This window comes from Gorilla gorilla, chromosome X (assembly GCF_029281585.2).
Source record: "Gorilla gorilla gorilla isolate KB3781 chromosome X, NHGRI_mGorGor1-v2.1_pri, whole genome shotgun sequence".
In the NCBI taxonomy this organism is placed as follows: domain Eukaryota; kingdom Metazoa; phylum Chordata; class Mammalia; order Primates; family Hominidae; genus Gorilla; species Gorilla gorilla.
In genome coordinates this window covers 103178035-103205501 of record NC_073247.2, presented here as the reverse complement: position 1 = coordinate 103205501, position 27467 = coordinate 103178035, and the positions used below count along the sequence as shown (strand labels likewise).

The 27467-nt window shown below is 35.4% G+C and overlaps 2 protein-coding genes and 1 long non-coding RNA gene across 3 annotated transcripts; 1 reads left to right on the top strand and 2 right to left on the bottom strand.

The window, feature by feature from the left end:
- Positions 1-518: 518 nt before the first annotated feature.
- Positions 519-7703, bottom strand: PABPC5 (poly(A) binding protein cytoplasmic 5). Its single transcript, XM_004064473.4, has 2 exons — positions 7512-7703; positions 519-6971 (listed from the first exon to the last, which is right to left on the bottom strand). Exon 2 carries the CDS (start codon positions 6826-6828, stop codon positions 5680-5682), a length of 1149 nt encoding a protein of 382 aa, XP_004064521.1. The 5' UTR covers positions 6829-6971; positions 7512-7703; the 3' UTR covers positions 519-5679.
- Positions 7418-27467, top strand: LOC134757942 (uncharacterized). Its single transcript, XR_010132602.1, has 4 exons — positions 7418-7583; positions 23504-23591; positions 23979-24047; positions 27321-27467. It is a non-coding gene; the product is annotated as an uncharacterized lncRNA (long non-coding RNA).
- Positions 19856-20875, bottom strand: LOC101142417 (TSC22 domain family protein 3-like). The gene is made up of 3 exons (XM_055375813.1): positions 20855-20875; positions 20268-20324; positions 19856-20134 (listed from the first exon to the last, which is right to left on the bottom strand). The coding sequence occupies exons 1-3, from the start codon at positions 20873-20875 to the stop codon at positions 19856-19858; spliced, it is 357 nt and encodes a 118-aa protein (XP_055231788.1).

Sequence of the window (27467 nt, the reverse complement as noted above, 5' to 3'; positions counted from 1 at the left end):
AAAATGTACTCAGGAGATATTTTTGTACTTGAGCATTACAATAAACTATATACATGCATCTCTCACAATCTAAAGATAATACAAACAGTACTCAGTAGTCTGAGAAAATTATTCTGCCTGAAGTAAAACTGTTTTTCATTTTGGAGACTAAAGTAAGAGACATACCTAGTTTATACTTTTTCATTCTTTCATGGTTTCTTTCACTTATATCAAAATATAATACAAGTTTCAGAAAACTGCATCTTCCTACACATTTTTACTTTTTAACTGAGAGGGCTCACATTATTGTAATATGTCTCCATAAAACAACTAGATAATTTCATTGCCTATGTTACACTTCAGAAGTATTGGGCAGTTTCTCTTAGCATTATGTCTTGTTATGCTTGCAGTATGATTTCATACCACAAAATTTATCCCACATTAGCAATATATATTTCTAGATATATTCCCTAGTCTTTGATATTCATATGCTCCAGCGCATGTATACATTATGAAACCACAATTCCAAACAGACCCCATGGCTTTGTCATTGGTTTAATTAGCATCATTATGAAATTTACATTTTTTAAAAGAATATCTTTAGCTAAATACATTCACTCACATCTGAACAGTAGACAAGTTTCCCACCATGTACAATGTAACGTGCAAGTCCTGAAGCTTTATCTCACCAAATTGTACAATATCAAACACATGCACATCTAATAGTTACAGATAAATTTCTGAGGTGATGTTTAGACAGACTACATAAACCAGAAATACCTCATGTACTTTTGCATACTCAGCAAGGATAGGATAGAGATTCAGTGAGGGAGGTAAGAGAGTAGAAGGAAGTAGATTAGCACCAATAATTATTTAAGCAATTTCACTTACAAATGAAATACTCCTGAGGCTTAGTGTCACTGTAGTAGTCATATCAATGATAAAAATAACCATACAAATTGAATACAAACGGTTTGTGATGTTTTATCTTCAATTAAGTATCAAAATAGGCAGAATTTTAATGCCTTTACAGTATTAATTTATATTTCTAACATTTAAATTACTATTTATTTCTGTACATCCTTTCTTTTAATTATTCTTAATTTGCAACTCCCCTATTTTTTTTAAATTCAGCAATAAACAAGGAAACAAATTATTCATCCTGACTTGCATTGCTTTGTAATCATCTTTAATGTAATAAAACTGTCCTCTGAGACAAAAAGACTAAAGTAGGTTCTTATTTCTTTATTTATAAATATTAATATATGGTAGATTTTTGTGCAACAAGACCATTTACTGATATATTCTGGGCTTCCTGAGACACTGAAAAAGAAATATTTGTAAATTCCTCACTGTATTTGTTTTATTCAGGGATTTACTCTGCTCAATATCCTCAAAGAGAGGTTACTTAAAAAAAAGTTGGCTGTCATTCTGTGTTAATTCGCTTAAATTACTTTTTAAAATACTGTTTTGTAAAGTCCTTGATTTTTCAAAAGCATAATTTATCCTTTTAGAAGTTTCAATTCAATCACAAAAGGATGTAAAATTATTTAGTTTACATTATAGAAGACTTATTTTTTCATACAAAAGATTCCAACACTTGTGTTTCACTTACTCTAAAACAGAGCCAGTTATGCCATACAATATCAGCACTCATCCCTTATCAGCACTCCTTGTCTCTCTTAAGCACTAAATATTTTTTTAAATAAATAAACTGTGAAGTTCCCAAATTTTGATGAGAAATTTAGTGAGTAGACTGATCTTTTTTTCTACCAAATGGGAGCTATTTTGAAGTTGACTGTGACTTTTGAGGGTGAAAGTATTTGGAGTTAGTTTTTTAAAGTTTTATAAGAATGATATCTTCAGTATTGGTACTTCGAATTCGTCAAGGCTTTATTTTCTCATATTTCCAATGGTAGCTAGATGATTTTTAAATACTTACTATGATTCCCTGGAACCAAGAGGGATACATTAACTCTCATGAGGCTTCAAGGAATCATTTGTTAAGTTACATTTCATGGGCAGTAAATAAAAACCTAAAATGTGTACGAATTAATTCCCTTCAAATGTGCATGCTCTTGTATCTCAGGGATTACTGTGGTCATACGGTTCGATTCAGGAGTAAGACTTTGTGAAATAGCATTGGTCTCGATGGAGCACCCCATTAACTTATAAAAAGTGTTGCTCTACAAATAGACTGTTTGATTTAAGTTATACCAATTATTAGAAGCTTTGTTGAAGACAGGCTCATCAATCAAGTATTAAACACAAAAATAATGAAAAAAAGAGCATGAGAAGAGGGAAAACATTGAGAAAACCTTTACACTGTAAGCACTAGTCTATGTAACCAACAGCACTATGTATAAGCACCAGTCTGTGTAACCAATCATTTCTCAATTATTTCTTCATAGAATGGGCCTTAATACAAATGGCTTATTCTGTAATAACTCATTTCTTTTGTCAAACATTGAGGGAATTGAAAAGCAAACAAATGGAGGGATATAATTCAGATTATGAATTCATTCATTCCACAAATACTTGGGGAATGCCTACTATATTCCAGGTATTGTCATAAGCGCTGAAAAAACTTGTTTTATCTATCTGCAATCATATATTGATACACGTCTAATTATTCCCTTAAATTAGGCCACTTATTTACAGGGAAGAGGATATTCACTCCATTCCTGTCTCCTCTTAAAAAAATATAATAACTTTTTTCCACTGGGCTAAAAATATGACTTACATGTGTAGTATTTTATTTTTCTCCTTAACCATTATTACTAGATAGGCAGCAGCATGTGCCAACTTCTTGTACAAAAAAGCCTCCTCAAAATAACCTTGACTATGATGGCTTGCAATTACAAACCAATATTTTTAGTTTTCTTCTCCTTGGGTACATTTAAAGTTTGTACAAGTGTTTGTTTTGAAAAGCTAAATAGAACAAAACAAAATTTGTACTAAATGGTGCATTCCTAACCTAACTGTTTAATTCATACTAATTATCTTGTGCTAAAAGAAATGATGAGCAAAAGTACAGGATTGAAAAACTACTCTGGTGTTTACATTCAAATAGAGAATATCTTTCCTTTATGTTTTTGCTTTGATTTTCACCAACGGAATTTAAGGTGTTTTTTACAACAGTTTATCAAAGCCCTAAACATATATATTTTATCTGTTCTTAGGCATATTTTAATTTCTTCTTTTCTTTATACTGGCTAGCTTTTGAAAAATAGTAATAGTTTAAATACATTGTTCCAAAAATATATTAAATGCTTTTATTTGATAATTTTTACATTATAGATACCTGTCTATATTGAATCAAAGCATTTGTAAAGAATGCAGGCTAACACTGATACTTCAGGTTTATAAATTTAACTGAAAACTGGTAATGGGTAAAAACAAATGGAGAGTATATATGATAAATAATTACCAATATAAACATTTTAAATTTTATTTGTAGTTTCATAGTTTTCATATATGTTAATAATCACAATAATGTAAAGCAAGTTGGCTCAGAAAAATGAAAAATAATATGCGTTTTTAGTTTTCCATTTGTCAATCTAAATGCAGACTATATCTTGAAAGTATTCCAAAATTTTGATACATATATCAATATGATGTGCACATATTTTTTATCAGATTTAAGCTTTTACATATTATAGAAATTTTTCTGCAGTCAGTAACTAATAACGGTTTTAAGCAAGTGATGTTCATCACGGCATTGTTTACGCATGTAAAAATGTTAAAAATCATATAAATTAGATTCAATAGCAAACTGTTTAGATAAATTATAACATGTCAACACAAGGGAATAGAATACTATGCAGTCACTAAGATGATGATAGAGATTGATATTTATTGTCATGAAAAGATGATTATGGTTCAGTTTAAAATTAAAAATACAGAACAGTACATATAGTGTGGATTTTTGGTCAAAATGTTTGTGTATACGTAGGAAAAATATGAAAAGATATTTACACATTGAAAATATTAATTGTGGTATTTCTGAACTGTGGAAATTTTACTTCCTTCTGCCTTGTGTACATTTTTTACAATGAGCATGTGTTATGTTTATAATCAATATAAACAGTGATTTCCATTTTGAAAATATTTGCAAATGAATAAACCTGTAATTTGTAGATAAACAAATACATAGAAACAGCTTATTGTCATTATTTTGTGGTCAAAGAGCTAACAAAAGTGTTCACAAAGTTATATATTTACATTGTACTATGTAGGAAAATGAAGATTTGTATATAAGGTAATAAAACTGACAGTAGAGACAAAACATATTCTAATGTTGAATCTGTGGCATAAGTGAATCATATTATAAAAAAGTAATTATTTAAATTTTACATAAATTAGGTATTTTCTTCTTCCTAAAAGGACTTGAACTGGTATATATTTTTAAAAAGGTAATACAAAAAATAGAAAAATAAGTGTAATATGAATGGAAGGCAGGCAATGAGGAGAACAGGAAACTGCAAGTGAAATGTAGAGAATCTCCAATTTAGAAATTACAGGCTAATAAATGTAACGGCAATATTGAACAAAACATTTTTTTTTAATTTTCAAGCAGCCAAGACATAAAGAAAACCATATTGGTTTCACAGTTCTCATATAATGGCTGGAGGCATGTGACTTAATCCAAGAGACAACCTATTCCTTACCTTTGAAACACCTGTGAATATTATCAAAAGGACACACTCAATAATTTACAAGAGATAACAAGTTTAATAGAAGGTGTTCTTCGAAGAAGTTTTTCAACATCATTCTGTGGAGTACTGCCTTTTATATTGACAGTTGATAAAACCCGAAGGTAAAATATTAAATTATTTATAGGTAAAGGCAATTCAGCGCAGTTATTCATCTTTCTTGTTAATTTAACATGATCCAAGTATATGTACTAAGGAATTTAGAAAAATGAATGGTAGGAGTGCTACTGAAAGTATCCTCACATACCAAATCTCTTAGGAAAGGTTTTTAAGATGCAATTCCTACTTTAAATAGCCACTGCCTAAAGGGTTAATTTTCTCAGTGACTAATTGAGAAAACACCAATATGCTTACTTCTTTGGGCAAGAAGTTAATACGACCACTCCCAACATTTAGTCAAAAGTACTATCAAGTCTGTAGCATGTTCACAACATATTAAAAAATGAAACAAGAATACAAATAAAGAAAATAAAATACATTTCACATTTTTTGAAAAAACATTCATTTTTGCATAATAATTTTAAGTGAAATTATGCAGATGTTAATTGCATCACACATGTTTTCCCCTGCTGTACTGACTTCTCAAAAACAAGTTAGAACTTTTCACTGTGATAGATTCAGAAGAACCATGTTGACAATATTTTCATGAAAAAATAATAGAGTATTACTGAAATAAGAAGGGAAATATACTCAATCAGTTGCCTCACCTTGACTGTTCAGGAAAAAAAAGTGGAGGAATACACTTTATTCTACAGATTTCTAAGGATATTACATCAAAAAAAGTACAAAATGACAATTTTACAGTTAGAAATTATGTTCTATTCTAAAATGAACAAAGTTTTCTAGTTTTGCATTTTTTTTTCAAAAGAAAGAATTCACTTAAAAAAAAAAACTTGTGAATTAGCATAAAATAACCCCTTATCACAAAGGAGCCCAAACTAAGGAGGCACCAACTAAGGCTGAAACAAACTGAGCATTCTTATTCTCAGCACCTGCGCCTGGCCTGGCCCAGGGTGACATGCAGGGGCTTGGAGCCCACTATGCGGCCATTCATCTCATCCACTGCTTTGGTAGCCTCTTCAAAAGAGGAAAAGCAGACCACACCAAATCCTTTGCCTTGCCCCACTTCCATCATCACTTTGGCCCGACTAATTGACCCAAAGGAAGAAAATTCCTCCTTCAGTTTTTCATCATTGATTGTCTCATCCAAGTTCTTAATATAGATAGGCACCCCTGGGGGCCGACTTTTTTCTTTTAACCTCAGCCGTTCAAATCTCCGCCTCAACTCAGCCAGGCGTTCAATTTTCTTCTGTGCTCGCCCTACATACAGGACTTTTCCATCGATGGACTTTCCATGCAAGTCTAGCACAGCCTTTTGGGCAGCCTCGTGTGTCTCATATCTCACAAATCCAAAGCCTTTAGATTTCCCACTGGCATCTCTTATTACTTTAACACTCTCAGTTGGCCCATATTCACAGAAAAGTTCCTTCAGTTTTTCGTCATCTATGTCGTCTCCAATGTTTTTAACGAAAACATTGGTGAAAGTTGCTCTATCCCTGGTTCTGACCTCAGCCGCCCGCTCTTCTGGGAATTTGAATCTGCCAACATACACCTGGCGGTTGTTGAGCCGCACTCCGTTCATGTGCCAGATGGCTCTATTGGCAGCGGCCAGGCTGTCAAAGTGCACATAGGCATAACCCTTAGAGCCGTTGTCATCGCATACGACTTTGCAGGACAGAATGTTCCCAAAAGCAGAAAATAAGTAAAACAGGGCCCTATTGTCTATGGATTTGTCCAGGTTTTTGATGAATATATTTCCCACTCCAGACTTTCTTAAGCGGTCATCTGGCTGAGACCACATAAGGCGGAATGGTTTTCCATTAATCAAATCAAAATTCATGGTGTTCAAGGCCCACTCTGCATCCGCGGGAAAGCGGAAGTTAACATACCCATAGCCCAGGGGGCTGCGGGTCACCGGATCACGGCAGATTCGGGTGAATCGCAGAGGGCCAGCAGGCCTGAACTTCTTATAGAGCATGTCCTCGGTGACATCTGGGTCCAAGTCACCCACGTACAGAGCGGCCTTGAGATACTTCTTTTTCTTGCCAGCAGGATTAGGCTCCCCGCTCCCCATCTCTCTGAGCACTGGGAGGAGGTTCTCTTTGAAGAGAAAAAAGGCTGCTTTCTCTAAGCTATGGGCCAAACAGCTGTTCACGAACAGAAAAAGCCAAGGCAGGCAAAAGGAAGCTAAAAGCAGACTCAGAATCACTGTCGAGGCTGAGAAAATGAAGTTCAGAAACAGCTGGTCAGCAGGCTCAGAACAAACACATCAGACAAAAAGGCGCCCCAAATACGAATCTATTCTCCCTGCGGGGACTTAAAATTGTCACCCGTTCAGATTTAAAATCAGTTTCAAAAGCCAGTACCAGAAACGTAATTTTCCTGTCCCCGTGAAATGGTGAGAAGCCACCAAGCAGCTGGCTGGTTCCCCACAACTAGCATTGCAGACAGAGGCCTCCCGACCCGTTTTCTGCATAAATATAGGCCTAGAGCTCCTGTTGGTTTAAAATGATATCAACAAGGGCAGGGACCGAGCGCGTATTCCTCCGCCGGCTGCCTGGCCAGTCTCGGGCTGGCTAGCCTTTCGCTAAGGCCTCTCCGCACTCAGCGTCTGCGAAAGGGTACACTAGACACTTGGTGCGATAAGACCGGCAGGCAGGCTGCAGGCAGCGGATAGGACACAGAGACAGACAGACAGACACACGCGCGGGGGATCGAAGACCGCCCAGATACCCAAGATGCCCACTGGGTACGGACCGAGTGAGGCGCGGTGATTTCAGCAGCCTGAGGCTCGAGGCAGGTCCGGAGAGACTGACTGGCAAACGCGCAGTGAGTGGGTCAGCTCTGACGCGAGGCGGGTCTGGCCAGATGCGGGGCGGAGTCAGCGAAGAAGGGCAGATGCGCGGCGGGCGGTCCCAGCGCAGACCGATGGGCTGGGGTTTCTCTCCGCAGGACAGTCCAACGGAGGGACCAAGAGCCAGTAGCAGTGATAGGGAGGGGGGACAGGCGGGGCGCGAGAAACCCGGAACCGTGCTAAGTAACTTCCCGCTTCCTCTGTACCAAGATTAAAAAAAAAAGAAAGAGAGAGAGAGAGAGAGAAGGGGAGAGAGAGAGAGAGAGAGAGAAGGGGAGAGAGTGAGAGAGAGAGAGAGAGAGAAGGAGAGAAAGAAAAATCTAAGATGGCTTTTAGATGTTTCTTATATTTTAAATGTTATTTATTATTTAAAACACTATATTTAAGCCGAACATCTAAAAATCGCATAAGAAGATGACGACCTGGGCAAAAATAATAAGTTTTAAAAAACTAATTATCAAAATCATTTAAGCTTAGGGAAAAGGATAGGTTGCATACTTTCCTGAGTGCATTGGAAAGTCAAAGTTTACAAATGTCCTGGCCTCCCAATCCAGTGCTAAAGGATCACGGGGTCAAGTAGAACACAGGACCATGTTGCCTTTGGCCTTTAGCCTTACTTCATTAATCTCCAACATAATGGTAATATTTTCCTCAGGTGGTAGGCAAAGAGATCTTTTCTCTGATCCCATAATACTAAGGTTTGAATGATTGGAGAGCCATATAATGGCTTTTGATGGTGTTTAGTGCCACAAAACGTTGAAACTGTTGAGCTGCCGCGAGAATTACAGTTACAAAATCTCAGTTAAAGAGACAAAAGCCACAGAATCAATACAAAATATGTAATTAATATTTACAGATGAAATAAACATGTTAAGATATATGCACTTTACACAATTATGAATTTCATCATGAGTTGTCAACTTGAAACCCTTGAAGGAAACAGTGCCATCAGACTGGACTCAACTCAGCAGTTTCTCAACAATATCTCTCTTCAGAGTATTTGAGAAACCCTTTTGGAGAGAAATTTTGACCGTGTTTTCAGAAATTCACTGATATCTAGCATGCGCAAACAACACTTCAAGAGGCTCCTTCCACAATTCCTACCCCTCCAGAAAAATCCAAACAAAACATCTATCACTACTCTTAGGCTGGAAAAGATCCTGGGAAAAAAAGATTGCAAGAGAAGGACATTACCTTAGTGGGTGTTTTCCTAATAAGTCCTCAGAATAAGAGGCTAAATTAACGTATTCATTCACTTCATACATTTTATAGTGTCTATTAGACTGTAGAGTTGACATTAAACCTCATTATTTACTCAAAAACTTAGTAATTTTCTTTACTATTTTTTTTTTGCTTGCTTTCTAGTATTCTTGGTTAACTAAGACATGGAGATTTTGAGAAAAGGCAAATATGAACAATGATATTATAGACTAATAAATGGGTTTTACAGTGTGACCAGAGTGACCAACATGTGGAAACACTTGTGAACATCTGCCTAGTTTATTGCATTTTGAATATATTTTTATAAACATATTTTCTTTTATGCATAATTAACAATGGGTTAGAATTCTAGTCTGTTTTCGACTTTTCTCATTTTTAAAACTGCCTTATTGAAAATAGTAAAATAACAACATAAATCCAATTTCCACAATCTCATCATTGATTCAAATCAATATTTTCATCTGTTCCTGTAACCAACTAAATGTTGTCCATATTCAAATTTGTACATATTTTCTCTAAGATTATAGTTAGAATTGATTTGTTATAATACACATTTTCAAAATAATCACTTCTCTACACTTACCACTTCCATTCAACATAGTACTGGAAACCTTAGGCAGAGCAATTAGGCAAGAGAAGGAAATAAAAGCATCAAAATCAGAAAGAAAAAAGTAAATTAATCTTTGTTTGCAGATGGCATAATCTTATCTGTAGAAAACCCTAAAGTCTAATATTTTTAAAATCTCCATACTATCCAAACTGATCAATATAATCCCTATCAAAAGCCCAATGGCATTTTTTTTTACAGAAATAGAAAAAACAACCTAAAATTCATTTGGAGTCACAAAAAAACCCTGAATAACCAAAGCAATCTGAGAACGAAGAAAAAAGCTGGAGACACCATTCTTCCTGATTTCAAAACATGTTACAAAGCTACAGTAATTACAACACTGTAGCACTGTCATAAAAAAACAGACATATAGGCCAATGAGGCAGAATAAAGAGCCCAGAAATAAACCCACAAATGTACAGTTAACTGGTCTTTGACAAAGGTGCCAAGAAAACACAATGAAGAAAGGATTGTCTCTTTCACAAATAGTGTTAAAAACTTGGATATACGTAAAATTGGATCCTTATCTTACACTGTACACAAATATCAACTCAAAATACAGACTTTCAACCTGATCCGAAACTATAAAATTTTAGAAGAAAACAGGGTAAGAGCTTCTTGACATTGGTCTTACCAATGACTTCTTGTATATGACACCAAAACACAAGCAAAAAAAAAAAAAAAAGAATACAGAAAAAGACTACATCAAATTAAAAGGCTTCTGCACAGCAAAATAAACAATCAACAGTGTAAAGGTAGCTTACAGAATGGGAGAAAATTTTTGTAAAACAGGTATTTGATAAGGGGTTATCATCCCCAAATAAAAGGAACTTTTACAACTTAATGGCAAAAACAAACAAAGAAACAACTTGAATAGTCATCTCTCAAAAGAAGGAATATAAATGGCTAATGGATAAATGAAAAGATGCTCAACATCATAATCATCATTGGAATGCAAATCAAACCCTTAATGAGATGTCATCTCACATCTGTAGAGATGGCTATTATAAAAAATCAAAACATAACAAATGTTGGCCAGTATGTGGAAGAATTGGAATCCATTACCTTTGGTGGGAATGTAAAGTGGTACAACTGCTATGGTAAACAGTATGGAGGTTCTTCAAAAACTTAAAAGTAGAAATTCCATATGAAGCAGCAATCCTACTAGGATTGCTAAATCCTTACAAGGTAACATGTAACCTTACTCCTGCAATCTGCCAACATTCATGCTCTCTACCCCTCCCCACACACAACTAATTGAGTTAATATGTATCCAAGTTCCACTGGATAGTAGTCACATATATTTAGGTATATATCCAAAGTAATTGAAATCAGAATCTCAGAGATATTTGCACTCCCGTGTTAATTACAGCATTATTTACTATAGCTAAGTCTTGGAAATGACATAAATGTCCATTGATGGTTGAATGCATAAAGAAAATGTGGTATAAACATACAATGGAATATTATTCAGCCTAAAAAAAAAAGAAATCCTGCAGCATGTGGCAACAGGGATGGGATGGAGCTCAAGAACATTATGTGAAGTGAAATAAGCCAATCACGGAAGGGCAAATAGTGCATGATTCCATGTGAATGACATATTTAAAATAGTTAGACTCATAGAAACAGAGAGTAAAGTGGTGGTTGGGAGTGACTGCTGGAGGGGAACTGGGGAATTCAGTGGATATAAAGTTTTGGTTACACAAGATGAACAAGTTCTAGAGATCTGCTGTACAACATTGTGCCTATATTTAAAAATACTGTATTGTGCTCTTAAAAAGTTTGTTAGAAGGGTTGATCGCATGTTAAGTGTTCTTAGTACAATTTTTTTAAAAAACCATTCAACTGTGAAGAAATATGAGTATAAAAAACATATAATAAAAATAATATAACAACTTTAAATATATTTTGAGTTAGTTTGGCATCTCCTCAGGGTGATTTCTTATTTTAAAATATTTAATGGACAAAGATCGTATATATTCAAGATGTACAATGTGATGATTTGCTATATGTATGCATTGTATAATGATGACTAAAATCAGATTGATTAACACATCTTAGAGTGCCCTTTTAATTAGATACTATTAGTTTAAAATAAATACTTAGAATAGTACATGTGAATTTATGCAATTACTATGTATTCAGAATCCAGTGTATTTAGAGATTTATATATAATTAAGCTATTTTCTGTTATGATACATTGAAACAAGGTAGGCGAGCGTTGCCTGCTTAGCAGATAGTCTCAGACAAATTTCTGTTTCCTTGCTAGTGCCTGTTAACTGAACACATGTCTCATATAGGGAAAATATATATTTAGCACATTCTCTGATTAGAAATCTTGATTTGTAATCCCTTCACTTGACCTAGAAGAATAAATAAAAGAATAATAATTTTAAACGATGTGAACATTATGCGTTATTTTAAATTTTAAAATTGTTGTAAAATACATGCAATAAAAATTACCATCTTAATGATTTGTAAGTGTTTAAGCGGTATTAGGAACATTCATATTGTTGTGTAACCATCACCATTATCTATCTCCAGAACTCTTTTTATCTTGTTAAACTGAAACTCTATACCTATTAACCTGTGCTTTTAGATGACATTTAAAATATGTTAAACCGTTTCTCTATTGTTGGACATTAAAGCTGCTTTTACTTATTTTAGTATTATAACAAACAATGCTATAATAAACATCCACATTGCGTAATTTTATATATTATTGATTCTATTAACTAGATTCTCAGAAGTGGGGATTGCACAATTAAATTATGAAATGTTATTATATACTGTCAGACTTGTTTCAAATATGCTGTAGCAATTTATCTATTTTGCCAAAAACATGAAAAATTGGAGGAACTTGGAATTTCTAGCAAAATAGAAATTACTAAATTTCATTGAAAGGAAAAAAGAACAATAGCCTTAGAAAAAATTACAGAATGATTACACATATGCTACTAATAAAACAAACAGGAACAGGTGATTTTATAGTTGAGTACTGTTATATAACCTTTGAGAAAACATAAGGCATGGTGGCTCACTCCTGTAATCCCAGCACTTTGGGAGGCCGAGGCAGAAGAATTGCTTGAGCCCAGGAGTTCAACAGCAGCCTGTTGAACATGGAAAGACCCCAGCTAATTAAACAATTAGCTGGCTGTGATGGCAGGCACCTGTGTTAGCAGCTACTCAGTGACGTGAGAGTATCTCTTGAGCCCAGGAGGCGGAGGCTGCAGCAAGCCATGTTCATGCCACTACACTCCAGCCTAGGCAACAGAGCAAGACCCTGTCTCAAAAAAAAAAAAAAGAAAGAGAGAAAATACATGTACATCCAATGGCATTCCAACCATAAAAATGCATATTCAACCATAAAGCCTTCTGAATCATTTTTATAACATTATCTCTGAGTGAGCAGTCACATAAACTTAGCCCATGTTTTCAAAGCAGACTAATGTATATATTCATGGTCAGTCCATTTACCAGTAAAACTTGGATATATATGGACTCAATTAGGTGTGTGCAGGGCAGGGTAGAGAGCGTGAGAATTGCAGATTGCAGGAGAGGGTTACACGTTAGCTTGTAAGGATTAAGAAAGGAATATGTGGCAGGAAGCTAATTGAAGACTTCTGGTTTAGAACGTCAAACCAAACCAAACCATCTTCCAAATACTGACCATCATATATTAACATTTTGTCCTCATTTGTGGAATGTCTGTTCAAAAATATAAAACATGGAGAACACTTCTCCACAAATGAGGAAAAGTTAAAATTGTAACAAGCAGATGATTGAGGAAAAGCCTCTGCCTTTCCTTACATAAAACTGCATATGTAAAATAATACATTATTATTTAATCAATTTCAATGGAAAAATTGTAGAGTTTCTTTCTCTTAAAGCATCCTGTGTCCCCAAATCTCTGCCTTGTGTTTATCAACATACTAAGTAATAAGGCAATTCCTGTGAAAGCTGATGGGACTCCCCTTTTATAGTTCTCAGTCATCCACATTAATCCACATAATAGAAAAGAGGAACTGTGTACCCATTTTCTTCTGAGAGTGATCATTATTTTTCTGCTTTTTTACATATAACAGCAGTTATATCAATTGCACATTATATTTAAAGGGTAAAATATCTTCATTTTCCATTTGGTCTTTTAATTCCTTAGTACTTCTTCTTTGCCACTGTCTAAAATATGCTCTTAAAAAAGTTTTTTTATTATAAAATTTCCTTTCCATATATTTCATTTTGGGGGTGAGGTGGCATAAAAATATTTTACCCTTATAAAATGTAATGAATATTTCTACTATTATTTTATTAATATTATACATTTACGTCCTTACTTTGTCCTTTAAACCTAATTCCTGTGCAATATCAGAGAGTGTAAATGACAATGCTAGCATCTGACAATGTGAAAACTCAAAGAAACTCCAAGGCTTAAAGTAAACTAATGCATCTGATCCGAGAAGAAACACACATTCTAATTACTTTGATTTTTCTCAATAAAGAATCATCGGTAATACTTACCTTTGGTTTATATTGTAATCAAAATAAGTATTTGTTGACTTGGAGCAATACTTAAGCTCTAGGACATTTCCATTAGAAATACAGTTTAAAAATTTATATATACATATAATATAGATATGTATATATTTCTCCAAATATGTTGAATTTCTTTGGGAATTAGAAATGAAGTTTATAACCTGAGATGCACAGCTATGGCAAGTCATGCATGCATTTGAAGAGGCAGAGTAAAGGGAAGCTGATATTGGCAAAAAAATAAGTTCACATAAGCTGCTTGGAAATAGAGTTCATTGGTTTTGGAGAATCGAAGACAGAATTGGCGTAAGTTCATTGGTGGAAACGTCATTACTGGAAAGGTGTTCTTTTAACAGCATCTTATATGAATTATTACAGTATTGAAGAAATAATTTCTTTGAGGGTTATTTTATTTTTTAAAACTTTTTGTTTCCATAGGTTTTTGGGGAACAGGTGGTATTTTGTTACATGAGTAAGTTCTTTTGTGGTGATTTGTGAGATTTTGCTGCAGCCATCACCCCGGAAGTATGCACTGAACACAATTTGTAGCCTTTTAGCTCTCACCCGCCTCCCACCCTTTCCCTGGAGTCCCCAAAGTCCATTGTATTATTCTTATGCCTTTGCATCCTGATAGCTTAGCTCCCACTTCTGACTGAGAACATGCGATGTTTACTTTTCCATTCCTGAGTTACTTCACCTAGAATAATAGTCTCCAGTTCTATCCAGGTTGCTGCAAATGTCATTAATTCATTTCTTTTTATGGCTGAGTAGTATTCCATCATATAGATATATACATATATATGTGTGTGTGTGTGTGTGTGTGTGTGTGGCACAATATCTTTATCCACTTGTTGATTGATGGGCATTTGGGCTGGTTCCATATTTTTGTAATTGTAAATTGTGCTGCTATAAACATGCATGTGCAAGTATATTTTTCATATAATGACTTCTTTTCCCCTGGGTAGATACCCAGTAGTGGGATTGCTGGATCAAATGGTAGTTCTACTTTTAATTCTTTAAGGAATCTCCACACTGTTTTTCATGGTGGTTGTACTAGTTTACATTCCCACCAGCAATGTAGAAGTGTTCTCATTTCACTGCGTCCATGCCAATGTCTATTATTTTTTGATTTTTTCATTATGGCCATTCTTGCAGGAGTAAGGTGGTGTCACATTGTAGTTTTGATTTGCATTTCCCTGGTCATTAGTGATACTGAGCATGTTTTCATATGTTTGTTGGCCATTTGTATATCTTCTTTTGAGAATTGTCTGTTTATATCTTTAGGGACTTTTTGATGGGATGGTTTGTTTTTTTTTCTTGCTGATTTGAGTTCCTTGTAGATTGTGGATATTAGTCCTTTGTTGGATGTATAGATTGTGAAGATTTTCTCCCACTCTGTGGGTTGTCTGTTTACTCTGCTGACTGGTCCTTTTGCTGTGCAGAAACCATTCTAGACATTGGCTTAGGCAAAGACTTCATGACCAAGAACTCAAAAGCAAATGCAACAAAAACAAAGATAAATAGGTAGGAATTAATATTAAAATTAGATTTAAATTTAAAAAGAAGGGACAAACCTGCCTCAAAAAAAATCAAAGGATATAAGAGGTCCTGGTATAGTTACTGTTGATTGAAGTGTCCTGATAGTGGCTCAAATTTTTTATCCTTATTTCTTTTCATGGTTGTTAAAGTCTTAATTCTAGACTTTGGTTGCTGAAATAGCCTTGAAACTGATTTACTATTAAGACAAAAAATCATTCATTAATAATGTGGGGACATTTGTTTTGGTTAATTTGTTGACGTACCTGTGGCTCCAATAACACTGAAATAACCTTTAAAATGTTTGGATACATTATTCATCAACTTAAGTGAGCTCTCTGTTTCAGTTTGACTGCTAGGTATTTCACGTTTGCTTCAACTCTTCCCCCCTCACCAACACGACATGTATTTTTCTTCACATAATTATTTATCGATCTTATTTCATTTTCACGACACTCAATATATGATGATATTAAGGTGCATTTTAAGATATATGTGATCATTTTAAGATCTATTTGCATTCCACTTACTTATATAAAGTATATTTATTAAGGGACCCCTGTGTGTCAGGCACTATGCTTGGCCTAAGGGATAGAATGTTGAACAAGATAGACATGGTTTCTGCTATACATAGTAGTTTTTACATTCTAGAGGGGGGGAATATAATTTAAAAAAAAACATAAGAAATAAGTGAATTTTAGTTTATGACATGCTTACAGGAAGCATGGTCCTGGCATCTGCTCAGTTTTTAGGGAGACCTCAGGCAGCTTTTATTCAAGGTGGAAGGTGAAATAGGAGCAGACACTTCTCATGGTGATAACAGGTACAAGATGAGGGCGGGGTGCCACACTTTTCAACAATCAGATCTTGCAACTCATTATCCAGATCTTGCAACTCATCAATTAAGATTGAGGAGGCGGAATAAAAATGGAAGACAAAAATCAAAAGAAAGAAGGACAATGAATAGAAAACAGTAAAAAATGTTGCAGATATCAACCAAATTATATCAGTAATCACCTTAAACATCAATGATCTAAATACAGCAATTAAAAGACAGAGACTGTCAGAGTGGATTATAAAAGACCCAACTGTGTGTTGTCTTAAAAAAAAACTATTTTCAATATAAAGACACATCTAGATTAAAAGTAAAGGGATAAAGAAAGTGAGTGGCTATATCAATTTCAGAGAGAGTAGACTTCAGAGCAAGAAAAATTGTCAAGGATAAAGAGGACTGTTACCTAGTGATAAAAAAGTCAATTATTCAAAGAGACATAATAATATTTAATGAATGTGTCTAGAAACCGTGTCAATATAGATGTGGCAAAACTAATAGAAATGCAAGGAGAACAATACTAATCTACTATTACATTGGAATACTTCAACACCCCTCTGTCAGAAATGAACAGATCCAGCCAGAAGATTATCAGGAAAGATACAGTTGAACTTAACAACATTATCAATCAATTGGATCTAATAGACACCTATAGTATATTTTACCCAGCAACAGGAGAAAACACATTATCCTCAAGCTTACATGAATTCAACAAGATAGACCTTATTCTAGGCCACACAACACACTAAACCAAATTTAAAAGAATATAAATTATACAATGTGTGCTCTCAGAGCACAATGGAAATAATTAGAAACCAACAACAGAAAGATAGCCGGAAAACCACAAAATACATAAAAATTAAGCAACACACTAATAAGTAAGACACATGGCTACGAAAAAGTCTCAAGAGAAATTAAAAAATACTTTGAACTAAATGAAAATGAAAATAAAACTTATCAAAAATCATGTGATGCCACAAAACTAGTGCTTACAAGGAAATCTATAGCAGTGAATTAATATGAATTTATATATTAAAAAGAAGAAAGATCTGAAATGAGTAATCTAAGCTTCCACCTTATGAAACTAGAAAAAGAGCAAATTGAATCCAAAGTAAGCGGAAGAAATAATATAACACATATTTACAATAAATGCAACTCTAGTTTCAAATAACGCTATGCCGCTTTGGAAGCAGTACAAGTACCCTCTAATGAAGTATTGCTAATTTCTCCTTCCCATTCCTCTATAATGACTGTCATTCATTTAACTTATCTATAGCTATAATAATTGTATACATTTTTGCTATTATTATTTTGAACAAACTTATTTGTTAGATCATTAAAAATAAGAAATATGTTTTATTTTACCTTCATTTATTCATTTACTAATGTTCTCATTTTCTTTATTTAGGTCCAAGTTTCTGACCTATGTGATTTTCCTTATCTTTAGATAAATATTTTTAACCTTTCTTGCCAGGTAGTCTTACTGGCAGCAATTGCATCAATTTTTGTTTGTCTGGAAGAGTCTTTATTTGTCCTTCACTTTTGAACATTAATTTGGCTAGATGGATAATTCAAGTTGGTGGGTTGTTTTCAAGACTTTAAATATTTTATTGTACCTTCTTGTTGTTAGCAGTTTTTTTTTTTAGAAAAAAAAAGAGAAACGTTTATTGAAATTTCAAGCTACATTTGAAAAATCAAAACCCAAATCCTGGAAACATACATCAGGATAATGTGTCAGAAACTATCACACAATCCCTGTGTTGGTCCTTTCTCATGCTGCTATGCAGAAATACCGGAGACTTCATCATTTATGGAGAAAAGAGGTTTTAACTGGCTCACAGTTCCACATGGCTGAGAAAATGCCTCAGGAAACTTACAGTCATGGTGGAAGTCATCTCTTCACAGGGCAGCAAGAAAGAGAATGAGTGCCAAGTGGAGGGGGAAGCAATTTATAAAACCATCAGATCTCGTGAGAACTCACTCACTATCACCAGAAGAGCATAGGGAAAACCATCCCCATGATTCAGTTATCTTCACCTGGTCCCGCCCTTGACATGGGGATTATTACAATTCAAGGTGAGATTTGGGTAGGGACACAGAGCCAAAGCATATCACTCTCCTACAGACAAGCTCCTTGTGTACACCTCCCAGGCTCCATTTGATTAAAGCCATTCCCTTGTCCGTCCCTCATCCACAGTAGGACACCCTCCTTCTTTTCATTTGTAAGTTTTCCACATAATTATTTATTTATTTTTAAATAATTAAAAATAATTTAAATGACACTGTGAAGTGCAAACTGGTCCGTTAACCCCATTCTATGAAGTCAGCATCAGTGAATGGTGGGTATGGCATTCAAATGACTTCATGTGTCTTCAGTGGACAGCTGGGGAAAGGATTGCAGCAGTAAGGCATCTGTGGCTGCATTCAGAGGCTGGCACCCTCCCTGCCTTTACTTATGAGTCTTACTGAACCTAAAGGAGAAACTGCATCAATATGGTAAATGAACACAGTCAAAAGACTTAGCCTTAAGAGATAAGGTACCAGTCAATACTCCAAAGCTGTTTAGGCCCTTCAACGTGTAGGTGGATGAGTGTATGTATATATCACTACACTAAGATACAGATCTAGCCCTATGGGTGTGTGTGTGTGCATGCATTTGTGACTTTAAGAAAAACTATGCCAATACTAACCAAGCAGAACTTTGTAAGCAGTTATCCTAAAGCTATAATCTCACACTGCACTGTGTACAAAACCATGCTTTATACCATATTAACCAACAGAAGGCTGACTTGGCTCAATCTGTCCCATCTGTGTCCTCTGCTTTCACAAAGCAGAGGAGAAAAGGGAGGCTGCCTCTGCTTAAAACACAAGTGACTTATTCCTAGGAACAGTTATTGTCAGGTGAAATTGTTGAAGACGTCCATGGAATAAGAAACAGGCCCCTTATACTTTCTGGAGCAAACTGGTATCACATCTCAAACTACCCTTCCTCTTTGCCAGTTGCAACTAAGTTGCCCAGTCCCTGGGAGGCCCCAGGGTGCAGTAGCATTAGAGGCTCATTGGCTTGGAGTTACTAGACCCCATGCAAATCAGCCTCCAGAGATCTACTCTTTGTTGGGGATCTGTCACTAGAGTGGACCCAGGTGGCCATGTCCTTTTTTCTTTTCTTTTTTCTTTTCTTTTTTTTTTTTTTTTTGACAGAGTCTTGCTCTGTCGCCCAGGCTGGAGTGCAATGGCACAATCTCGGCTCACTGCAGCCTCCACCTACCAGGTTCAAGCAATTCTCATGCCTCAGCCTCCCGAGTAGCTGGTATTACAGGCGTGTGCCACCACGCCCAGCTAATTTTTGTAGTGTTTTAGTAGAGAGGGGGTTTCACCAAGTTGGCCAAGCTGGTGGTTCTGTCCTCAGAGTGAGCAAAGCCACCAAACTTATTTTACCTAGTTCTTTCCAGTTTGTTTTTGTCTCCCCAAGCATCATCTCATGAGAAGTTGACACCTTGCATAGCTGGTGTAACCACTTACACTGCAGAACCACCAAGGGCCTCAGGCACTTGGGATTCTGGAGCTTGCTCTTTAGGGCTCAGACCAGACTGGAACTTCTCCAGCTGCTCTGGGCTCGCCAGGGTTTTCAAGAGGGTGTTGTTGCACTCCAGCTGGGAGTTCATCTCCATCAGCTCTAGTATCTGCTCCTTCAGAATCTCCACCTCTTCTCTCACAGCATGCATCAGATGATTCTTCATCACATCCAGGGATCCGTGGCTTGCTCTATCTTGTTGTCTACGGCCACCGTGCTGGCTCTGGAGGCACTGACTTTAAAGCTAGCTAGGAATTCCTTCTGGGCTGGGAAGCTTGCAGCCTTCTCCAAAGCAGTGCATGGTGGACAGCCAGAAGCCTGCCCCACCCTGCACAGCCCTGCACAGCCCAGCCCACCTTCCCTCTGATTCTGGCTACCTCTGTGGCTGCAGCAGCTGGTTCTGACGGCACAGGCTGCAATTTAAAAAAAGAAGTCCAATATAATTCTTATCCTTGTTGCTTTCTAGTTACGGTATTTTTGTCCCTTATGACCTGTTTCAAGATTCTTTCCGTCTTTGATTTTCTTTATATAATTTTCCCAGGTGTAGACTTTTTGACATTTATACTGCTCTGTGTGCTCTGAAATTCCTGTAACCGTGGTTCGTGTCTGACATTAATCCTAGTAGATTCTCAGTCATTATTGCTTCAAGTATTTCTCCTGTTCCTTTCTCATTTTCTTCTTTTCCCAGTATTCTCATTACATATATGTTATACCCTTTGTAGTAATCTCACATTTCTGTTCTATTTTTTTTCTGTATTTTTGTTCTTTGCATTTCAGTTTGTGAAATTTCTATTGATGTTATCTTCCAGTTCACTGTTTCCTTCATGGGCCATGTTCAATTTACTAATGAGCCTGTCAAAGGTATTCTTCTTTTCTGTTACAGTGTTTTTTATTTCTAGCGTTTCTTTGTATTCTTTCTTAAAATTTCCATATCATGGCTTACATTATCCATCTGTTCTTGCATGTTGACTTTTTTTCATTAGAATATTTGGCTTATTAAATCAGTTATTTTTAATTTTCTACCAGATAATCTTCAAATCTGTGTCATATCTGAATCCAGATCTTATATTTGCTGTCTCTTCAAATTGTGTGGTCTTTTACTATCCTTTATTATTTTTTGTTGGAAGGAAGTCATGATATATTGGATAACTGTGGTACGTAGGTCTTTACTGATGTATTGCTAGAATGTGGGTGGAAGGAGAATCATTATATTGCCCTATGGTTTGACCTCAGCCTTTTAGTGAGCCTGTTTCCCTGAGCTATGACCTTTGTAAGTGCTTCTCATCTTTCCTCCACCACCTAGGTGATGCAGGGATTCCAGATATTGCTGGAGTTGAATATTTTCCTTCCAGGTGGGTTAGCCTCTGGTAAAACCCCAGTGGGTACAGCTTTGACAAAATAGTCTTTCTTGAGGGCAGGCCTTGTGAAAAACTGAATGCTCTCAGAGTATTTCCTAATGGCTACTTTTCCTCTCCTCCTGCTGAAATAACTAAGACATTTTTCTCTGATGTTCACTGTGAGAACCTAGTTATCTCCTGGCAGTAAAGCTTACAAAAATGTGAAAGCATCTCTAAGACTACCCCCACCTTGGAGCTTTTAACTCTCAAACATTTTTCACACAAATCCTCCAGAAATGTATTAATTACTGTTTAGATTTTTCTACTCTGGATTGGTTAACATGGGGATTTCTGTGTGTGCATTTCTTCTTCAATAAGTTGTTATTCTATCTGCTTATCTTCCTCTCCAATTTTGGGGACAGTGGTTTACCCTGTGCCCTAGGTTCTCTGATGAATCTATAATATAGTGTTGAATTTCAGTTTGTTCAGCTTTTGTTGTTGTTGTGTGGACAGGACTGTTGACCTCCACATTCTTTACATGATGAGCTGGAAACTGGAAATTCCCTTTATGAACATTTCAAGTGGGAAAGTTTTCTGGGAACTTTTTGTCTCTGTATTGACATGTTAGTAATTTTATTTATTTATTTATTTATTTTTGAGATGGAGTTTCTTTCTTGTCGCCCAGGCTGGAGTGCGGTGGCACAATCTTGGCTCACTGAGACCTCTGCCTCCCAGGTTCAAGCAATTCTCCTGCCTCAGCCTCCCTAGTAGATGAGATTACAAGCGCTTGCCACCATACCTGGCTAATTTTTGTATTTTTAGTAGAGACAGGGTTTCTCCATGTTGGTCAGGCTTGCCTCGAACTCCTGACCTCAGGTGATCTGCCTGCCTCAGCCTCCCAAAGTGCTAGGATTACAGGCGTGAGCCACCGCGACCAGCAGTAATTCTTATAACAAGATTTTCTGTCATTTATGAGTGGAAGCTGACATGATGTTAGTCCTTGGGAGAAATTACTAGTCCTGTGCATCTTGAGTCAGAATAAAAGTTCAGTTCAGAGAAAAAAACCTAGCTATATAAAAACAGTGAAATAGGTAAAGACAAATACCAAAGTGATAAGTTTAGTTGTTTATCCAACAAGTTGCCTTTTATCATGTTGACAGCTATAGTATTTTTGTTTTTGTGGTTGGAAAACTGGAGTATCAATTAAGATGCTTTCAGCCACATGTATTAGAATACCAGACTAAAATGGAATTAAACCCTAGAGGTTTATTACTTTCAGATAAAGAATACCAGAGAGAGATGGTTCAGGTGTTGCTTAAGTGTCTTCTTTTATTCTCTCAGGCTTCCCCTTGAGGGATCTCATCCTCACATACTTATAACTGAAGCCCCAGGAATCTCATGCTGACAGACTATATATTTGATTCAGGCAAGGGCAAGGCAGAACATTTGCCTAGTTTATCACTCCTAATCATGGAAGAAAACCTTTCTCTGAAGTCACATCCAAGCACAGAAGATTTCTTCTTGGATTCTATTGGCCTCAGTTGGTTTTCAGGCTCAAACCCGAGTGAAGAATCAGATATAAACATTAGGGCACCATGAAAATCCAGGATGCTTATGTCTGTTTCTGAGAAAGAATATGAGAATAGTGTTTATAATATTATCTTTCAGAATAAAATGGCCTATTAAGAAAAAGTATTTTACTTCTCCATGAAATTTAGCATTTCAACATTGAAGTTGCTTATTATATGCATATTGTAAATGTATCCACCAAATGTTAAGCTTTTCTCATATAATTAAATTTTTATCTGCTACCAATTCTTCAATACCTGAAGAAGAGAACTATCTTAACCATGAATTTTTTGTTGAGTTAATTTCTTAGTTTAAACTGTTATCACTTGTGAAATTTATAACTACAGAAGAGCAGTATGTGAGAGACAGAGTAAAAATAGACGTGTGAAGTCTGTTGTATTCGATCTAGCCGTAACATAATTATTTTGCAATGAAAGGTATAGTTCTGAATTTACTGGAACTACTTAATTCTTTTCCGTTGTAATTCAGGATAATAAACTACTTGAAAACATATGATGAAACTGAAGGACATAGTTCCTTTTTTACTTTAATAATTGGATTCAGGTTAATTGCTCTTATTTTACATTGAAATGAATAGTTTGGTTAGGTCAGAGCTTAATAAAACATGTGAATGAAGTTACGTGGTATAAAATCATATTTTTCTTATTTTTTCTGATGTGTTTCAGATAGAGTGATTAACCATCCCTGTTAATGTGGAACAGAGAGGTTTCCTGGGATACTGGACTTTCAGTGGTAAAAGTTGGAAAGTCTAAGGTAAGCCCAGAGGAATTGATCACTCTAGCTTCAGAGTGTCTTAAAGCTTGGAAGTATGTAATTTTGATTAGAATTCATGAATGAATTTTAGGCAGTTGGCAAATAAATGTATCTCATGGGGAGTCATCTTTCTGTCATCCTTAATATAAAACTCTTTGTTTTCTAATTTGGCTTTCTTAGTAAATTATTTGGCTTCTTTAATAGTTTCTGTAGTCACATCTTATTATTCGTTTGGTCTTTGCCTCTTATTTAAAAATAATTCTGATAATTAAGTTACAACATAGTATATAATATTTATTAAAAGTGTGGACTTTGTGAGAAGCATAACTTAGAAACAGAATCCATTGACTGTGAGTTTAACATATTGCATTGTGTTTTCATCTACAGCTGGCTGGCAAAATGTAATAATGTGAAAGAAGAAAACTCTAGGAAGAAACTTCAACAGTAAAATGAAATGTCTGTTGATTTAGAGTTTAATATTTATTTAATACAATATCCCCCCAGATCCACAATATTTTACTGGCAAAATTAGTCCTGACCCTTCCTAAAACTGTTTGACAATGAGAAGTTTCTGGTAATGCATAGTAGTATGTTTTAAGATAATATTTAGCTAGTGGCACATTGCACCTCCTGTTATAATTAAGGTATTTTTTGTGTTAAATACATAATTTTAAAATGTTTGCTATGATAAATATAATGTTCTGCTACAGGTTTTCTATGGTAAGTCTTCAGCATTGACTACATTGAGAATTCTTGGAAAATATGTTTCAAATTTAAAAAACTTAATGTACTCAAAGTTCTTGAGTAACACTTCTTTTGCTTATATTGTAGCTACTTAGTGTTGGTCTTTTACTTGCTTTCAATTTACTTATTTATTTAACAAATATTCACTATGGGCCAAGCACTATAATAGTAAACAAGTGATAGTGATGAACAAAACAAACACATTCCCTGTTTTCCATGGTGGTTTTCAAAGTCTTTTTATAAAATAAAACAATATTTCTCTGCCTTTCAATGCTAGTTATTTCAAATCCTTTTAGAAATTAGATAAGGTGTAATCAAATAACAAATTTTAGTTGAATTAGATTAATGTTAATTTATGCAAAGCTTCTCACATAATTATTATACTGGTGGGAAGAATTTTTAAGCCAGCCGAGGTTAACCGTGCAATCAATTCCCATGAAGATAACAAAAGGTAATTGGACTCTGAGCAGTTGAACAAAACTAAGTTATAATGCAAGTTATGTTTTCATTTATATATGAACCTCATATTTAGTCACTTCCAAGAGAAACTGCTGTGGGGTCATTGATGGTTCCTCCTCTTCTTTACCATTCATGGACTACCCAATACCTATGTCCTTTTCTTTTTTTTTTTTTAATGGACTGCAGCCTGGGACATACTCCCAAGTTTCCTTGGGAGCACTCCTTCCTATGTCTTAATTAAATTTATTTCTACTTCTTAATACATTTTCCATCATTTTTTCTATCTTTGTATTAGCTCAGATACTTATAATCTCTCACATGGTTTAGTGGAGCACTCATATATTTAGTCTTCTTACCTCCGGGATTCTCTGTTCTCATCCCATCATTTACATTGGCACAAGAATAATCTAAATGTAGTGCAAATAGAATTATTTGTTTACAGAATAGAATGTAAATGTAAAATTTGTAGACTAGAATCTAAAAGTAAAATGTAAATACAATTTTGTTCATCTCTTGCTTGAACGTCTTCTATGGCTCCAAATATTTTCACTATAAGGATAAATTAGTCATTGCAAACAAAGTCCTTCATGACCTGATCAGTTAACCTTGTTTGCTTCATTCCCCACTGCTCTTTACCGCATACCATATACAGCTGCTTCATTGAAATAGTCTCTTCACCATTCATGCCATTTTCATGTCATGCACTTTTATACTTGTGTGTTGTTCCCACTGTCTAGCATGTCTTTCTTTTTCTTCCTTATCAACTCCTACTCACTTTTCAAAATTCCTTCTCTGAAACATACTGTTATTTCCTGATAGAGATAGTCTCAGTCCCTCATTTGATTTCCCATAGCATATTACACAAATGTTTACTATAGAACTTGCCACATTTCATCATCACTTTACCTATCTTTCCGACTCTGCTACTAGTTTTTTAAGACCAGACACTAAGTCTTAAGAAACTTTGAAACTCCATCCCCTATCATAGAGATTAGCTAGTTAACTATCTAGTTAATATATGTCTTGCACTAATACTGTCTTAGTATCTAAGACATAGCAATACGTTTTAATAATCAAAAAAGCTAAATTGCTTATTCAGAATAACTTGAATAAATTATAGATTGCTTACTTGTTAGAAAATATAAGTGATTTTACCATTTGGACACTTTGAAAATACTGAAATTATTTGCAAGGAAGATATTTAGAAGAGGACAGGTGCAACAGTGCTGCTCTGCAACTTATGAGAGCTTAGACAAGCTATTTAACCTTTGTAATCTTCATATTACTATGTTTCATGGAGATAAAATAGCATATACCTTATGGAGTTTGTTAAGGAAAAACCTAAGACAAGTTAAATTCAACGAAGTTTATTTGAGCAAGCAGTAGCTTCTAGAACCAGGCAGCATTCTGGACCAAAGATTATTCAGAATGCTCCCACCCCCAACGTGGTGAGCTATATTTACAACAGAAAACAGAAAATGACATATAGGGATTACTTGATTGGCGCAGTTTGCATTTGCCTTATTTGGGAATAATTTAGCAGCTTTCAGCAGCTTTTAGCAACTTTCAGACCTTCAGCTGAAGGTCCGGCTGTTATACTTGACTGAGACACTGTTGCTTCATTACAAGGGCGTACTACTATGTATGCTGACAACTTGTTTACACATCAAGCTAGGCCACAGTTCATTATGTAAAAATGCCATTTTAAACCATACTTAATTTAACCATTCCCCCCATTTGGTCATCCTCTCACCCAAGAGAGATTGACCAAAGCCATAGGCATGGGGAGTTACACCATCCTCTGCAGCCTTCACAATCAATGTTCTGGATCCAGCAATTGCCAAGAATTTACAATTTCACGATGTAAAATAAGTTAGATGACTCTTATGTTTTATGTTTTTGTTATTCCAACTGTAATGAGACCATTCAATGCCCAGAAGACAGCTGTATATGGGTATTTACAATTTTTTGAGTGAATACAACACAATTCAATGCCAAGAAACTGAAACTCACCTTCCAGCAGAAGTCTCCATGAATTAACTAATCAAAATTGAACAACTGAAAGTTCAGGCACTAGGTGTAATTCATTAGTGTTTGAGTCCCATTGGTCATACTCCTTGTTTGGAATATGATGGAGAACGAGGCCCATAGCATGCTGCAAGATTGCGTGATCTAAAGAGGTATTCAATTTTGTGGTTAGTCTGGTGACACAATTCACAGTGATCTGGAGATCCATTAACAGAAATGTAAATATTAGAAAACCTTAGAGCAGCCAAGCTTGCCATCCATTTGTCAGAGGTTAGCCTCTATGCATCTGAATCCCTGAGAGGTTTGGCCACAAATGCCAAATTTTTTCCCACTATATGAATTAGCTTTACATTTCATACAACTGACACCTCAATACTGCCAAAAGTTAGGCATCAGAAACATGATGGGAACCTTTCCTCATTGAAAACAAATTTGTCCATATTCATTTCAACATGGATACTAATTTTGATTATTTTCCTTTTTGATTTCTGATTATAGAAAATACTAAGAGGATTTTCAGGAAACGCTGTTTGGAAGGCAGAAGGGAGACGGGACAAATAGCAAGATTTTAAAGTGAAGAGGCCGGCCCAATATAGGCCCTCGGGAGGTGGAAAGGAAGGCCACCTAGTGGCGTTTGAGCGAAGG

Excerpts from the sequence above, each read along its gene's own strand:
- LOC101142417 (XM_055375813.1), bottom strand. The coding sequence starts at position 20,875 with ATGCAAGAACAGATGGATAAT. Across the intron at positions 20,325-20,854 it reads TGCAAGAACAGATGGATAAT|CCTGTGCCGTCAGAACCAGC; the intron begins GTAAGCCATGAT and ends TTTAAATTGCAG. Across the intron at positions 20,135-20,267 it reads TAGCCAGAATCAGAGGGAAG|AGCCAGCACGGTGGCCGTAG; the intron begins GTGGGCTGGGCT and ends CAGTGCCTCCAG.
- PABPC5 (XM_004064473.4), bottom strand. The coding sequence starts at position 6,828 with ATGGGGAGCGGGGAGCCTAATCCTGCTGGCAAGAAAAAGAAGTATCTC.